At 53.5% G+C, this 13,287-nt stretch overlaps 2 protein-coding genes across 3 annotated transcripts in view; one reads left to right on the top strand and one right to left on the bottom strand.

Moving 5' to 3' along the window:
* UPF1 (UPF1 RNA helicase and ATPase) overlaps positions 1-10,984 on the top strand; it is a 35,035-nt gene extending 24,051 nt beyond the window's left edge. For both annotated transcript variants that reach the window (XM_037142099.2, XM_037142100.2), the window contains exons 16-24: positions 3,506-3,623; positions 3,959-4,115; positions 4,729-4,871; positions 5,860-6,034; positions 6,368-6,449; positions 7,792-7,953; positions 8,038-8,255; positions 8,621-8,743; positions 9,269-10,984. In XM_037142099.2, the coding sequence (XP_036997994.1) occupies positions 3,506-3,623; positions 3,959-4,115; positions 4,729-4,871; positions 5,860-6,034; positions 6,368-6,449; positions 7,792-7,953; positions 8,038-8,255; positions 8,621-8,740 (1,175 nt within the window). In that variant the 3' untranslated portion in view covers positions 8,741-8,743; positions 9,269-10,984. The remainder of the gene's footprint in view (positions 1-3,505; positions 3,624-3,958; positions 4,116-4,728; positions 4,872-5,859; positions 6,035-6,367; positions 6,450-7,791; positions 7,954-8,037; positions 8,256-8,620; positions 8,744-9,268) is intronic.
* A 298-nt stretch (positions 10,985-11,282) lies between these two features.
* GDF1 (growth differentiation factor 1) lies at positions 11,283-13,088 on the bottom strand. The gene is made up of 2 exons (XM_037142104.2): positions 12,702-13,088; positions 11,283-12,115 (listed from the first exon to the last, which is right to left on the bottom strand). The coding sequence occupies exons 1-2, from the start codon at positions 13,027-13,029 to the stop codon at positions 11,328-11,330; spliced, it is 1,116 nt and encodes a 371-aa protein (XP_036997999.2). The 5' UTR covers positions 13,030-13,088; the 3' UTR covers positions 11,283-11,327.
* Between the last annotated feature and the right edge of the window lie 199 nt (positions 13,089-13,287).

The raw sequence follows: 13,287 nt of genomic DNA, 5'->3' as shown, positions 1-13,287 counted from the left end.
ACACTGGTGGTGCAGAAACAGTTCTGGGGGTCAGTGGGGACCTCAGCATGAGTCTGGGTGGTGTCACCAGACTGCTGTGTGTCTGTCATCACTGCCACATGCTTATGGCAAGCACCACCCTAAATACATACCTTTGTGACACTGGTGGTATGCAAGGTGCTTGAACGAAGTGTCACAGACACAGTGGTTGTTTAGAATGGGGTGTATTTGTCAGGTGTTTTCCTGGAAACAAAGCAAGCTGTGGCTTCAAGGAAAACAGCTGACAGTATTTATCACCAATGATAAAATCCAAGGACTCAACAAAATCAGTATTTTAGAAAACTCATGTCCCCTAGGATGAGCTGACCAAGTATTCCAGATGCTAAGTGGTTTTTCTGATGAGATTGAGGTGATGACAATGTTTTGAGTCAGTGAATACTTCTCATCTCAAGAGCCAGGGAGCATGTTGCAGAAGTCACTCAGGTCAAAAGCTGTCCAAAGTGCAGGCTTTCCCCATAGATGTTAAGGGTGCCTCCCAGACCTTTGGTGGAGAATCAGGCGAATCCACAGTTGTGGAAAAGGCTATAAAATGTGTCACTGGCTCACAGGAGCAGATCCCAGTGAGCCAGATTGCATAATAAGTTGCACAAATTCACTGTTTGTATTTTAGTGGAAAATATGATAATTTTTAAAGGTTTTATTTATTTTTAGATGGGGGGGAGAGAGGGAAACATCAATGTGTGGTTGCCTCTTGAGCACCCCCTACTAGAGGCCTGGCCCGCAACCCATGCATGTGCCTTGACTGGGAATTGAACCAGCGACCTTTTGGTTTGCAGGCCGGCACTCAATCCACTGAGCCACACCAGCCAGGGCGAAAATACGGTAATTTTTTTTGTTTAAAAAAACCCTAAAGTTAATATGAAACGGGCTTGTTTTTGTTTCATTTTTGTTTTGTTTTGTGATTTTCCTTTTTTTGTAATGGGCCTTTTTTAAATTAAAAAACCTCTCTTTTTTTTTTTTAAGATTTTATTTATTTATTTTTAGAGAGAGGGAAAGGGAGGAGTAAGAGAAGGAGAGAAACATCGATGTGTCTCATTTGCCTCTCACTCACCTCCAGCTGGGGACCTGGCCTGCAACCCAGCATGTCCTGACTGGGGATCAAACTAATGACCTTTCAGTTCGCAGTCTGGCACTCAATCCACTGGGTCACACCAGCCATGGCTAATTAAAATTTTTTTAATTTATTGATTTTAGAGAGATGAAGAGAAAAGCATCGATTTGTTGTTCAACTTACTTACATGTTCATTAGTTGATTCTTGTCTATTTCCTGACTGGGGATCAAACCCGCAGACTTGGCGTGTTGGGACAATGTTCCAGCCAACTGAGCTACCAGGCCAGGGCTAGTGGACCTATTTTTATTTTTTATTCTCACCTGAGTATATTTTTTATTGTTTTTAGAGAGGGGAAGGGAAAGAGACAATCATTGATGTGACAGAGAAAACTGATTAGTAGGCGCCCCAACTGGGGATCAAACCTGTGATGGACGTTTCAGTCTACAGGAACAGGGTGACGCTCAACCAACTGAGCCACACCAGCCAGGGTCTAATGGGTCTATTTTTAAATGAAGTAATGGATACTTAAAATTTTTAGGTTTTAAAATGGAGTAGCTATCAGTAGATGTAAACAGTAACTGTTTGCCTGTTCAACTCTGTTCAGAGTATATAGGGGCCCTGAGACTGGTATTTGAGAGCCACTGACTTAGTGTGTTGTTAACTCCAGCAGCCCCACTTTATAGATGAAGAGGTCGACAGCATGCCCATCCAGGGCCACAGAGTTGCCGTGCATGGAGGTCCTCAGTGTTGCTACCGCAGTTCTAACCACAGGTGTCCTTACCTCAGTTCTTAGGTTGCTATGGATCCATTGGATGCTGGGGCTAGGACAGGCCAGGTCATAAGGAGCTTGTTGTGATTCTCCAGTGTGGTTGGCATTCATTGGAAAGCTGCCGCTTAGCCCTAGTTCAGAGATGGTGGTGGTTCATTGCTGTGGAATCAGTGCCCGGTGTATGATAGCACCCAATAGTATAGATATTTTAAATATTTTATTTATTTTTAGAGATGGGGAAAGGGAGGGAGAGAGAAACTTTGATGTGTTCAAGAAACATCAATCAGTTGCCTCTTGAATGCTCCCGACTCAGGGCTAGCCCACAACCCAGGCATGTACCCTGATCAAGGATTGAACTGGCAACCTTTTGGTATGCAGAACAATGCCCAACTCACTGATCCACACTAGTCAGGGCCAGTTAATGTATTTTTTAAATTCATTATTTAAAAATAAAAGATTTTATTTATTTATTTTAGAGGGGGGAAGGGAGGGAGAAAGAGGGAGAGAAACATCAATGTGTGGTTGTCTCTCAAGGATCCCCCATACTGGGGACCTGGCCTGCAACCTAGGCATGTGCCCTAGACTAGGAATTGAGCCAGTGACCCTTTGATTTGCAGGCTGGCACTCAATCCACTGAGCCATACCCGCTAGGACTATTTTTTAAATTATTAAATTTTAAAGTGTGAAAAAGCATCCATACTCTACATGTTCTTCAACTTAGTGAACTTTTCACTAAGTGAACACACCTGTGTAACCAGCACCTGCCCAGTCTCCAGGATTTCTTGTTTAGGGTAGTATTGCCACCCAGACCTGCTGATATGGGGCATTTTGACACCACAGAAATTGGCAGGTGATACAGACCAGCCCCAACCCCACTGGGCATTAGTTTGCCAGGAGCCCCTAGACTAACAGGCCACTTTACTCACTGGCTGATCTCTGTCCTCACTTGAACAGTAGAGACGGACTTGACTTCATTTTCACCTTGAGATGAAGGGTATTAAACCAAGTGTTCTTGTATGTTGACATTAAGTTGTTGTGATGCAGAAATAATAGTTTCCTCACACTGATATGCTGGATATACTGGTTAGATGTATCTCCTTCAGCCGGGTCTGTGACCAGACAGGTTGCTCAACATTGTCATCCACAAAAGCCAGTTGTAAGGGCTTCTGGGTCCTGTGAGGACTACAGTAAAAATTCTAGAAGGAAACAGGAGAATGTCTTCATGGGGGTGAGCATAGTTTTCTTAAACTAAGTATAGAAAGTACTGACCAGCCCTGGCTGGTGTGGCTCAGTGGATTGAGTGCTGGCCTGAGAACCAAAGGGTCACCATGTTCGATTCCCAGTCAGGGCACAACATGCCTGAGTTGCGGGCCAGGTCCCCAGTAGGGGGTATGTAAGAGGCAACGACACACTGATGTTTCTCTCCTTCTCTCGCCCTCCCTTCTCCTCTGTCTAAAAATAAATAAAATTTTTTAAAGAAAGAAAGCACTGACCAGTGAGGCGTGTTCGGGGAGTGAGTGGTTCTGTTGTGTGCAAGGCTTCACTCATTCCTGGCCCCTTGAGCAGAGGACCCATTCAGGTCGCCTCTGGCTGTGTTTTTCTTCGCTGACGAGAAGTGTTGCCTCTTTTCCCTCCCCCATGACAGCGGATCGAGTGAAGAAGGGGTTTGACTTCCAGTGGCCCCAACCTGATAAGCCAATGTTCTTCTATGTGACCCAGGGCCAAGAAGAGATAGCCAGCTCGGGTACCTCCTACCTGAACAGGTAAGCTGAGGTTTGCCCACCGCAGCAGCTGGTTTGGGTGGCAGTTTGGCCAAGCTGATCAGTGTATGTAATGCAGGGTTGCAGTTGCCCTCCTCACTCTGTTCTGTTCATGTTTCTCAGCCCACAGCATATTCTCATTTTGCTTTCCAGTGTAGTTTTCATGTTAAGCAGATGCTTTTTGCGCCCACATGTATGAACTTTTTCTGTTCCCCGTGACTCCCTCGGTCCAGGACAGGGTGGCCCATCATGGGCATAGCTGCCCCTACGCCTCCCACAGCCTCAGGTCTCAGGAGCCCACAGGTGCAGCCCGGGAACTGAACACCTGGTTTCCTTAGGACGGAGGCTGCAAACGTGGAGAAGATCACCACGAAGCTGCTGAAGGCAGGCGCCAAGCCAGACCAGATTGGCATCATCACGCCGTATGAGGGCCAGCGGTCCTACCTGGTGCAGTACATGCAGTTCAGTGGCTCCCTGCACACCAAGCTGTACCAGGTATGAGCTCCATCCTTCCCTGCCAGGCTGACCTGGACCACCTGGCCAGGGAGGTTTGCATTTGATTGTTAACCATCTTTTCTGCCCTCGCCCTGCATGTCAAGACTTTGCCTTAAGGGTCAGAAATGTGGGCCAAGGTTCATACGTAAAAGTGTTTTTCTCAGGATACTTTCCAGATCAAAACCTGAAAAGGCTCCAGAGTTGCCCAGTAGGGCTGTAATTTGTGCTGCCAAATAGGGAATGTTTTGCTGTCATGAGAGCACGGCCAGCTCTTGGGTCAGCACCTGGGTAAAGTGTCCAGGCACATCTGTCATGAGGTTGCAGGACAACATTGTTATTTTTCCGTGTGGAAATGAACCAGAATGGAGGGTAATGTCACTGATAGTGACATGTAACTTGGGGAACAGTCTTGGGTTTTCTGTTGAGCAATTATGCTTTTATTATTGGGAAACAAATGACTGTGATGAAAAAGACAACCAAAGAGGGATAGCCAGGAGAGCAGGTCTGTGAACAGGGCTGCGGGGTGAGATTCAGTGATGCATTTGTGCTTTGTGCAGCCTATCGGTCCTTGAGGGCAGCCTGCTGGTTGACCATGACCATGTGTCTTTTGCAGGAGGTGGAGATTGCCAGTGTGGATGCGTTCCAGGGGCGTGAGAAGGACTTCATCATCCTCTCCTGTGTGAGAGCCAATGAGCACCAAGGCATCGGGTTTTTAAATGACCCCAGGCGGCTTAACGTGGCTCTGACCCGAGCGAGGTACGAGGGCTAGGTCCTGTCTGGGCTTGCATGTTGGTGGCAGATGCTACCATCCTGCCTTAGGATCCTTCAGAGGGACTTGTCCTCGGTATGTGGCTCTTAGAGGGTTTGCACTTCCTGGTCCTCTCATTAATAGCCTTCACACCCCAGCTGCACCTTGGACTGGTGGCACAGGCACGGGAGAGGGCTTGCCAATGCCTGAGGTCCAAGGGCTTCAGCAGCAACTTAGAAAGAAGGGCCCACCTGTGGATTTCTGTGTCCTGTGGTTTTCTGTGGCCTCATTTCATGAACAGTGGCAGTCTTGGACCTTCTGACCTGAGATTAAAACCCAGTGGGGGTGTGTGTTCCTATTGAGTTTTGAACCCACAGGTCTAACATTTTGGTCCTGGTTTCTCTTTGCCTCTTGGGTGTAACTGCTCTGAAATAGTGGTAACAGCACAGAAGGGACCTGAAGAACAAAGTGGCCCCCGGGCTGCCCCTGTGCCAGCCAGAGGTCAGGCTCACCTTCCCACATCAGTTCCTTCCCCACCCAGGGCACTTGGCTTTCAGGATCACCCCCTTTCTGTGATATAATTTTGGTGGGTGGCCGGCCTGGGGCATGTCGCTGACGCAGCCAGGTGAGGGTATGTGTCCACAGAAGTGAGGCCCAGGCTTCCATGCCCTTCCTGTCAGGGTCCCTGTAGCAGCTCAGAAAGCTGACTTGATGCTGCAACAAGGAAGCTAGTCTCTGAGCTATGCTGCCCACAGGAGTGTTTGGTTTGAGCCCCTGAAAATCCACCCCCAAATAAACTCTGTGCCATGTCAGCAGCTTGCAGGGAGGGCTCCCGTGCCCGTCATCATGGGCAGGCCAGACTTTGTGCAGGGAGGCAGAGGCTGGCCCCCAGGAACTTTGGACTTGGGTTTTGAATTTGTTTAGCCTCAGACTATTTTGCATGTTTGCTTTCCATGTCGCCCTAAACACCATGCTCTTTGCACCCATACCTTGCAGATATGGGGTCATCATTGTAGGCAACCCCAAGGCTCTGTCCAAGCAACCACTGTGGAACCACCTGCTGAATTACTATAAGGAGCAGAAAGTGCTGGTGGAGGGGCCCCTGAACAACCTGCGGGAGAGTCTCATGCAGTTCAGCAAGCCCCGGAAGCTGGTCAACACCATCAACCCTGTGAGCCTGGCTGATGGGAGGGAGGGAGGGCTGGGACTCCTTTTTCCCCCAAGCCCATGATTTAGCACCTGGCAGTGAGCAATGGTCAGTGTGGCCTGTGGCAAGCGTGCGCATGTCAGTGTGTGAAGAGGAGCAGTGTTTGCTGGCCCCCCACACCAGTGTCTTCAGGGCTGGGGATGTATGGGATGCTAAGTCCTGGGGGCATCTTGGAGTCAGACACAGGTGGAGGGGTACAGTGCTGCTTGAACTGAAGCCAAAGGTCGAATGTTGAGCATCAAAGGCCAGGTCATTGAGAGAAGGGTAGCATTCCTCACTTACCCAAATCCTCTGCAGGGAGCCCGCTTCATGACTACAGCCATGTATGATGCCCGGGAGGCCATCATCCCAGGGTCAGTCTATGACCGGAGCAGCCAGGGTAAGTCCTCTCTGTGGGAAACCGGGCCAGCACTGGGAATATTGACCCTTCCCACGCCTGTACTGCATCCGTCCACAGAAACCTACCTGACAATGAGTTCCTTCCCTTGTCTAAGATCGAAGAGTTGGTCTTTGGCAGTTCCTAAGAACAAGATGTTTTTAAATAACACAGCTCTGCCTATTTGCCCCAGAGCTCCACCCCACCTGCCCTGTGCTCCCCTTTTCAGTGGGAGGTCACACCTGCAGTTCTTCTAGGTGGCCTGCAACCTCTTTTCAGGTTCTGCCTCCTTGAAGCCTCTGCTTACTGTTCCAGAACTTGGAGCTGGGTGCATGCTCTAGTCTCCTGTGTGGAGTCTCGGTGTACCCTAAGGCTGATTCTGACCCTTGCTGCTTGAAATACCTCCTCCTGCCGAGCCCGTCCCTAGACGGCTCCTGCTCACCCCCCAGGTCCCCACTTGCTTGGACCCTTCCCCACCACTGTGCCCAGAGACTCAGTGTCACCTGCCTGCTTTTTTGCTCTGGGCATTGTCTCCTCATGTGTTGCTGTCTATTCTTTTTTGATCTGAGAAACATCAGTTTGTTGTTTCACTTATTTTTTTTCATTGGTTGATTCTTGTATGTGCCCTGATGGGAGATCCGACCCACAACCTTTGTGTATCAGGAAGACGCTCCAACCATTTGAACTACCCAGCCAGGGCTCACTGGCCATCTTGAGGGCGAGTGAACCCTGGCCCTTCCTCTATGCCCTATTTCTTGGGAGCCCCCTTTCTTTGTCATAATTCCTGGGGCCACTGGGCTCAGATTGCAGACAGTGTTCTCTAACAACGGCAAATGTCTCACCACCACGTCCAACAAATCGCTGTATAGCTCAGTGTCCAAGGCCCATACTTCTTCCTGAGTCCTCAGGGGCCAACTCAGAAGGCCACGCGCTCAGCTCCTGGCCCCAGGGACCTTCAGCGGATCCACTGGTCTGTGGTCCTAGGCATTCTGCTGTTTTGTGTGTGTAGTGTGCATGTGGTATGATCATAAAATTTGGCACAAAAAGGACTTTTTATTTGGAATACTGTGTGGTAGCTCAGTTTCTCTGGTTAATAGAGTCGTGGTTCCCAGAATCCCTTGGGAGAAAAGCAGGTTTCCCAAGCACCATCCCTCAGCAGGTTGGAGGGGGACTGACAGTGAGAATCTGCAGCAGGTGGCTCTGTCATGGGGACACCCCAAGAACCACAGGCAGAACAGTGACAGGACAAGACAAGCGTTTCACTGTGGGCAGAGTAGCTGACTGGGGGCTGGCAGCAGGCTCATCTGGACACAGTGAGGAACTTGCCATTCACCCTGTCTTGCAGGCCGGCCCTCGAACATGTACTTCCAGACCCATGACCAGCTCGGCATGATCAGTGCCGGCCCCAGCCACGTGGCCGCCATGAACATTCCCATCCCCTTCAACCTGGTCATGCCACCAATGCCGCCCCCAGGGTACTTTGGGCAGGCTAATGGGCCAGCGGCAGGTGAGCAAGCACTGGGCCCTTGAGCAATATTGTTGTCTGTGAGGCTCAGGCCTCCTTCAAGGAACCCTGGACACTGTCTTTCAGGTCGGGGCACCCCAAAAGGTAAGACGGGTCGTGGCGGACGTCAGAAGAACCGGTTTGGGCTCCCTGGGCCTAGCCAGACGAACCTGCCCAGCAGCCAGGCCAGCCAGGACGTGGCATCGCAGCCCTTCTCTCAGGGTGCCCTGACGCAGGGCTACATCTCCATGAGCCAACCCTCCCAGATGAGCCAGCCTGGCCTCTCCCAGCCTGAGCTGTCCCAGGTGAGCTGGCCTCACTGAAACTGGCACATGACACCTGCAGAAAAGTTAGCCAGCCCAGGGTGCCCTCCACACACACCTACCCACCACACAGCACTTCCCAAGGATTCAGGGGAGGGTGGCCTCTTTTATGACTACCCTCAGCAGTGGGACTATGGATCTAGGACGTCCCATCCACGACACTGCCCCTTCAAACAGGGCTGGGTCACCTGTCTTGGTGACATAAACAGTGAGTTTTCTGTTACTCAGGCTTGAGAACCACTTTTTCACATTCTTCTCTGGGCTGGGGAGGTGCTGGACACAACAGCAGGTTCTTAAGGATGGGAGCTAGTTTGCTGGCTGCTCATCTTCCCAACTGTGTCTTTCAGGACAGTTACCTTGGTGATGAGTTTAAGTCCCAGATTGATGTGGCGCTGTCTCAAGACTCTACGTACCAGGGGGAGCGGGCATACCAGCATGGTGGAGTGACGGGGCTGTCCCAGTATTAGAAGGCAAGCCAACCCCAGAGGAGGGCTTCACTGGGACCTGGGTTGTGGGAAAACTCAGGACATGTGGTGGGAGTCTCAAGTCCCCAAGGGGCCAGGTCATCCTGTGACCTTTAAATTCAGGTCCCTGTGTCATATCTTCTGCTGAGAGCCCTAGAACTCCTGAGAAAATCTGATGTGACGGCCCATAGCCCCCTGAGCAGGAAGGAGGACACATCCCTCGCTCTGACTGAGCTCATGAGGGTGAGAGGTCCCAGCTTTAAGTGCCTGCCAGAGCCGTAGGTTCCCAGCAGTTCCCACCTGTCTGGGTGCTGGTGCTGTGGGAAGGAGGTGTGCCACTGTTTCAGCACAGGCTCCAGCCTTAGCTCTTGGCTGCCCTCTCGCTGGTTGGGAAGTCACTGGTCTGAGGGCTCCCTTTCCGCAGGTGAGACCATAGGTGCAAAGTGGAAGCGGAGAGAAACCCTCTTGCCTTCCAGGTGGAGGCATGCTCCCAGCTTCTGACAGCTTCCTGCCCTTCCTCCTTCTCTGCAGGTGGTGGCAGAAGAGCTAAGCTATGTGGCTTAGTCCATCAGCATCTTACTCTGGGTAATAAAAAATAAAAATAAATGGATACCTGTTTTCCACTGCTAAAACTGAAGCACCACTGTGAGCAACAGGAGAGGGAGAGGAGCACCCGAGGGAGAGCAGCCCGAGGTAGTGAGTGCCCGCAGCCGGCACCACGGCGAGGAGACAGGGAGAGCGGAGGTGGGGCCGGCCCTCCGGAGAGCCCTGGAGAGCCCTGCGGCCCGCTCGCCAAGGAGGCCCGGCTCGCCATGTCTACGCCTGGGTCTTTGACCAGGTGGAGGGAGGAAGACCCTCATCTCAGAGTAGCCCTTTCCTCTGTTCTTTCTTTCTTTTTCTTTTATTGAAAGGGGACTACGTTTTATCAGGAACAACTCGCATTTCTGTGCTGAGCAGGCTCCTACAGCTGTGTTTGGAGGGCCCCGCCGAGGCGTGGGCTCCGTCCACGCCGTCTGAGACCTCGCAGTCATGCTGCCTGTGTTTTAGAGGGTTTTCATTTAAAGAAAATATGGTGTTTGGGGTTTTCTGTTTGTTTTTTAAAGATTATTTCAAAGGAGTACTGAAAAATATACTGAGTTCATCTCTCAAATCTTAGTGGTTGGACCTGGGAGATGCAAGAAGCTTCCAGAAACGAAGTTTAAACGAGCCACACAACGAGGTTAGAATGAACACCTGTGACGTGATTACGGAGAGGAAGATTTTTGTTTTCCATTTAGTTTCCAGCAGCTCTTCTCCCTGTACATCAGGGCAGTGAAGAAACGTCACTTGGGCCCATGGGCCCCACTGGACTTCTGAGAAGAAAGGCACTTCTCACACACAGTGGACTCAGTCCCCTGAAGGGCCGGGGCAGAGCTAGCCATGAGGCCAGAGGGCAGGAAAGTGGTTGTTCCTCGCCCAGTATCTTCTTCCCCAGGGTCCTTCCTGAGGATTTGGCAAAAGACGTCAGCTAAGAAGATCCTTCTCCAGGGAGGCACCCTGAGCCCCTGCAGCCATCAGAGAAGGCTTGCCCCCTTATCCTCCACCCCACTCCCAGATTTGAAGCCCCTCTGTGTGCACAGCTTCCATGAGTTGGGGTGGTTTCTACTTTTATTTGGGAGAAGTTTCAGAAATAAGTTGATTCTGTGCTGAAGGTGCTTGGGGGAGTGTGTCACTTCAGCTGATAAGACAGGCATTGACCTGGGTCTACATTAAGGAAGTTCTTGCGGTTGGGAAAGGCCTTCTGGGGGTAGGTGTTAGTTTCCTTGGTGATTATCCAGTTGAGGACCGTTTCCTGCCTACCTAGGTCCTAGTGACAGTGATGCCCTAGCATCCTTTCCCCATGCACCTGACACACCCTTATTCTAAAGCCTCCAGGTGCCATCTGGTAAATGGAGAGACAGGGATACACAGGCACCTTCTCGAAAGGCCTCTTACTCCCATTGCTAGGGCTTTTGGTCCCCTTTTGGTAGGCCGCCTAGAGGCATTGGGCTTGGATAGGCTTCTGCTGCGACCCTTTGTGCCTGCCCACCTCCCTGTTCCTTCCTTGGAGTGCTCTACCTCGCTCTTTGCTGTTGGCTTTGTTCACCTTCTAGCAGCAGTTACTTTGAGTTTTCCAAATCAAGGAACATCTGTACTGAGGCAATGTCACTTCTGATTTTTGGTCAATTTGTTTTAAGCTCTTTTGTCACCAATAAAATGTTAAAACAACTCTTGCCTGTCACAGGGCTGGTAAACTGCAGGGGTGGGAGAGCCCTTGGTCTGGGGCCTACTGTCTCAAGGGCATGTCTGAGAAGGGCTGGGTCTACAGGGCACCTCTGCCCCTTGCACCTGTGCTTGCGGGAGTGGGCAGGACTCCCAGGGTCCCCTTGGATGTAGAGCCATCTAGATACAGCTCTCTAACAGGGCAGATGGCACCATTATAGGACCCTTGTCTCCACCGATCTGACGTCCATCGGATGGAAGCAGCGGTCCCCGCCCTGGGTGAGAAAACCCAAAGACGCGCAGCTCAAACCACCCTGTGTTTATTGTGTTCCCGCTCACGCTTGTTCCGTCAGCGGCAGCCGCACTCATCCACCACCATGTCCTCGTAGTGCCGCAGGACCACGTTGTCGCTGTTGTCAAAGAAGAGCACAGAGATGGGTGACAGGCGCGCGGGTACACAGCAGGGCAGGCCAGCGGCGCCGGGGGCAGCCGAGTACATGAGCGCGCGCAGCACAGCGTGATTGAGTGTGGGGGGCCCACCGGGCCCAGGCAGTGTGGCGGGCAGCGAGCAGTGTCCCTGGCAGTAGTTGGCCAGGAAACCACGCGGTGCAATGACCCAGCGGTGCCAGCCCACCTCACGGAAGCTCACATAGAGCCGCCGCGCGCGACAGGAGCCCCCAGGACCACCACCCACCACGGGATCAGCCTCACGCCGCAACCGGGCTAGGGGATGGCACAGGCGTGGGTCGAGGGTCACCAGCAAGAGGGAGGCCTCAGCCAGGTGCACGCAGGCGCTAGTGGCGCGGTGGCGCAGCGCCAGCACCAGGTGGAGGCTGCGGGGCACTGAGGTGTTGTGGGACCAGGCGGCACCCAGCAGCTCAGCGCGCACTGGCGTCCCCAGCGAGACCACCGCCTGGCGGAGCAGCACCGGACCCACACCCGTGCCCTCGGCTGCCTGCGCCAAGCTCAGCTCCCAATCGCCCTCAATTCCCATCGCCGCTTCCTCTGCCGCGAAGCGCAGCTCCAGGCGGGCTCGGCTCGGTTGCTCTGTGGGTTCCACAGCGGACAGGTCAAAGACGACGGTCCACCTCGAACACTGCCCTGCGGCCGCGGACTCCGGGATCCCGGCGCGTGTACCTGGGGAGGCCAGAAGAGGGCTGGGCTTGCACTGCATCCCCACCCTCCCCGCCCCCAGCGCAGTGCCGCCTGCACTCAAGGGGTTCTCTGTTGGGGAGATGGGGGGAAAGTGAGCGCCTGGAGTTGAGAGCAAACCATCTGTTATACAGCATCAAATGGTGTGAAGGAGCGGGGTCGGATGGCGTGGGGGCGGGGCATCACTTGCAAAGAAGACATCTGCCCAATGCAGGGTGGCTTGTCTGTGTGGGGAACACAGGCAGGGGGCAGAGATGAACCAACGCCTGGGGAAACGGTGCTGGAGCGCGGTGTCATCTGCAGCAAGGCTTCAGATGGTGTGACGCAGCAGGAGTGCGGGAGTGGGGGCAGGGCTTCGGCTGCAAGCCAGGGCCTTTGCTGGGTACAAGGCGCAGCCTTGTGACCAACTCTCCCTGGTCCCCCCAGGTGTCCATGGAAATGAGGGATGGAGTGCGGGGACGCATTTTGTTCCTGGATTGGCTCCACTGGGTGGGTAGGGACCCTCGGCCGATGAAAGCTCTTGGTGGGCTGGGGCGCCCAAGGGGGGGGGGGTCTCAGCCGCCCCACTCACCTCGATCCGGGACGTGGCGCACAATGTTCCCAGCAACCCCCAGCTCCTCCACGTGGCAAGGTCGTCGTAGGGTGGCCCCCGGGGGCGTCCGTCCTGGGCTGACCCTGGCCTCCTGGGGGTCCCGGCGGCGGAACAGGCGCCACATGACGGGGGGTACGGGACGGGGCTTGGGGGCACCCTGAGGTGCGTCACACAGCCCAAGAGCCTGGAGCAGAGCGGCGGCAGGGCCCGGGGCCGCAGGGGCGCAGGCCGGGGCCAGCGAGGGCAGCAGCAGGGCCGGGAGGAGGAGAAGAACACGGCGGTCGGGACAGCGGAGCAACAGTGGCATCTTCCTCACAGGCGGCAACCGGACGAGTAGTCAGGAGTCCGGGGTTGGGCAGGGGCAGGGGCAGGGGCAGGGGCAGGGGCAGGGTCCCGGGGGGCGTGGCTTCGGTCCTGAAGCCCGGCAGGGACCCATCCCTGGGCGGGGTTTCAGAGTTGCCGGACAGGGGTCTCAGGAGTGGCCCGGGCCGGGAGGGGCGGAGCTGGACCAGCTGCGGGTCAGGGAGAGCAGCATAGACATCCCAGGGGGCAGGGTTGGGCGGGG

The sequence above is a fragment of the Artibeus jamaicensis genome, unplaced genomic scaffold (genome assembly GCF_021234435.1).
Source record: "Artibeus jamaicensis isolate MK-2021 breed Jamaican fruit bat unplaced genomic scaffold, CSHL_Jam_final contig_477, whole genome shotgun sequence".
NCBI lineage: Eukaryota > Metazoa > Chordata > Mammalia > Chiroptera > Phyllostomidae > Artibeus > Artibeus jamaicensis.
This window is presented reverse-complemented; position numbering and strand designations above follow the sequence as displayed.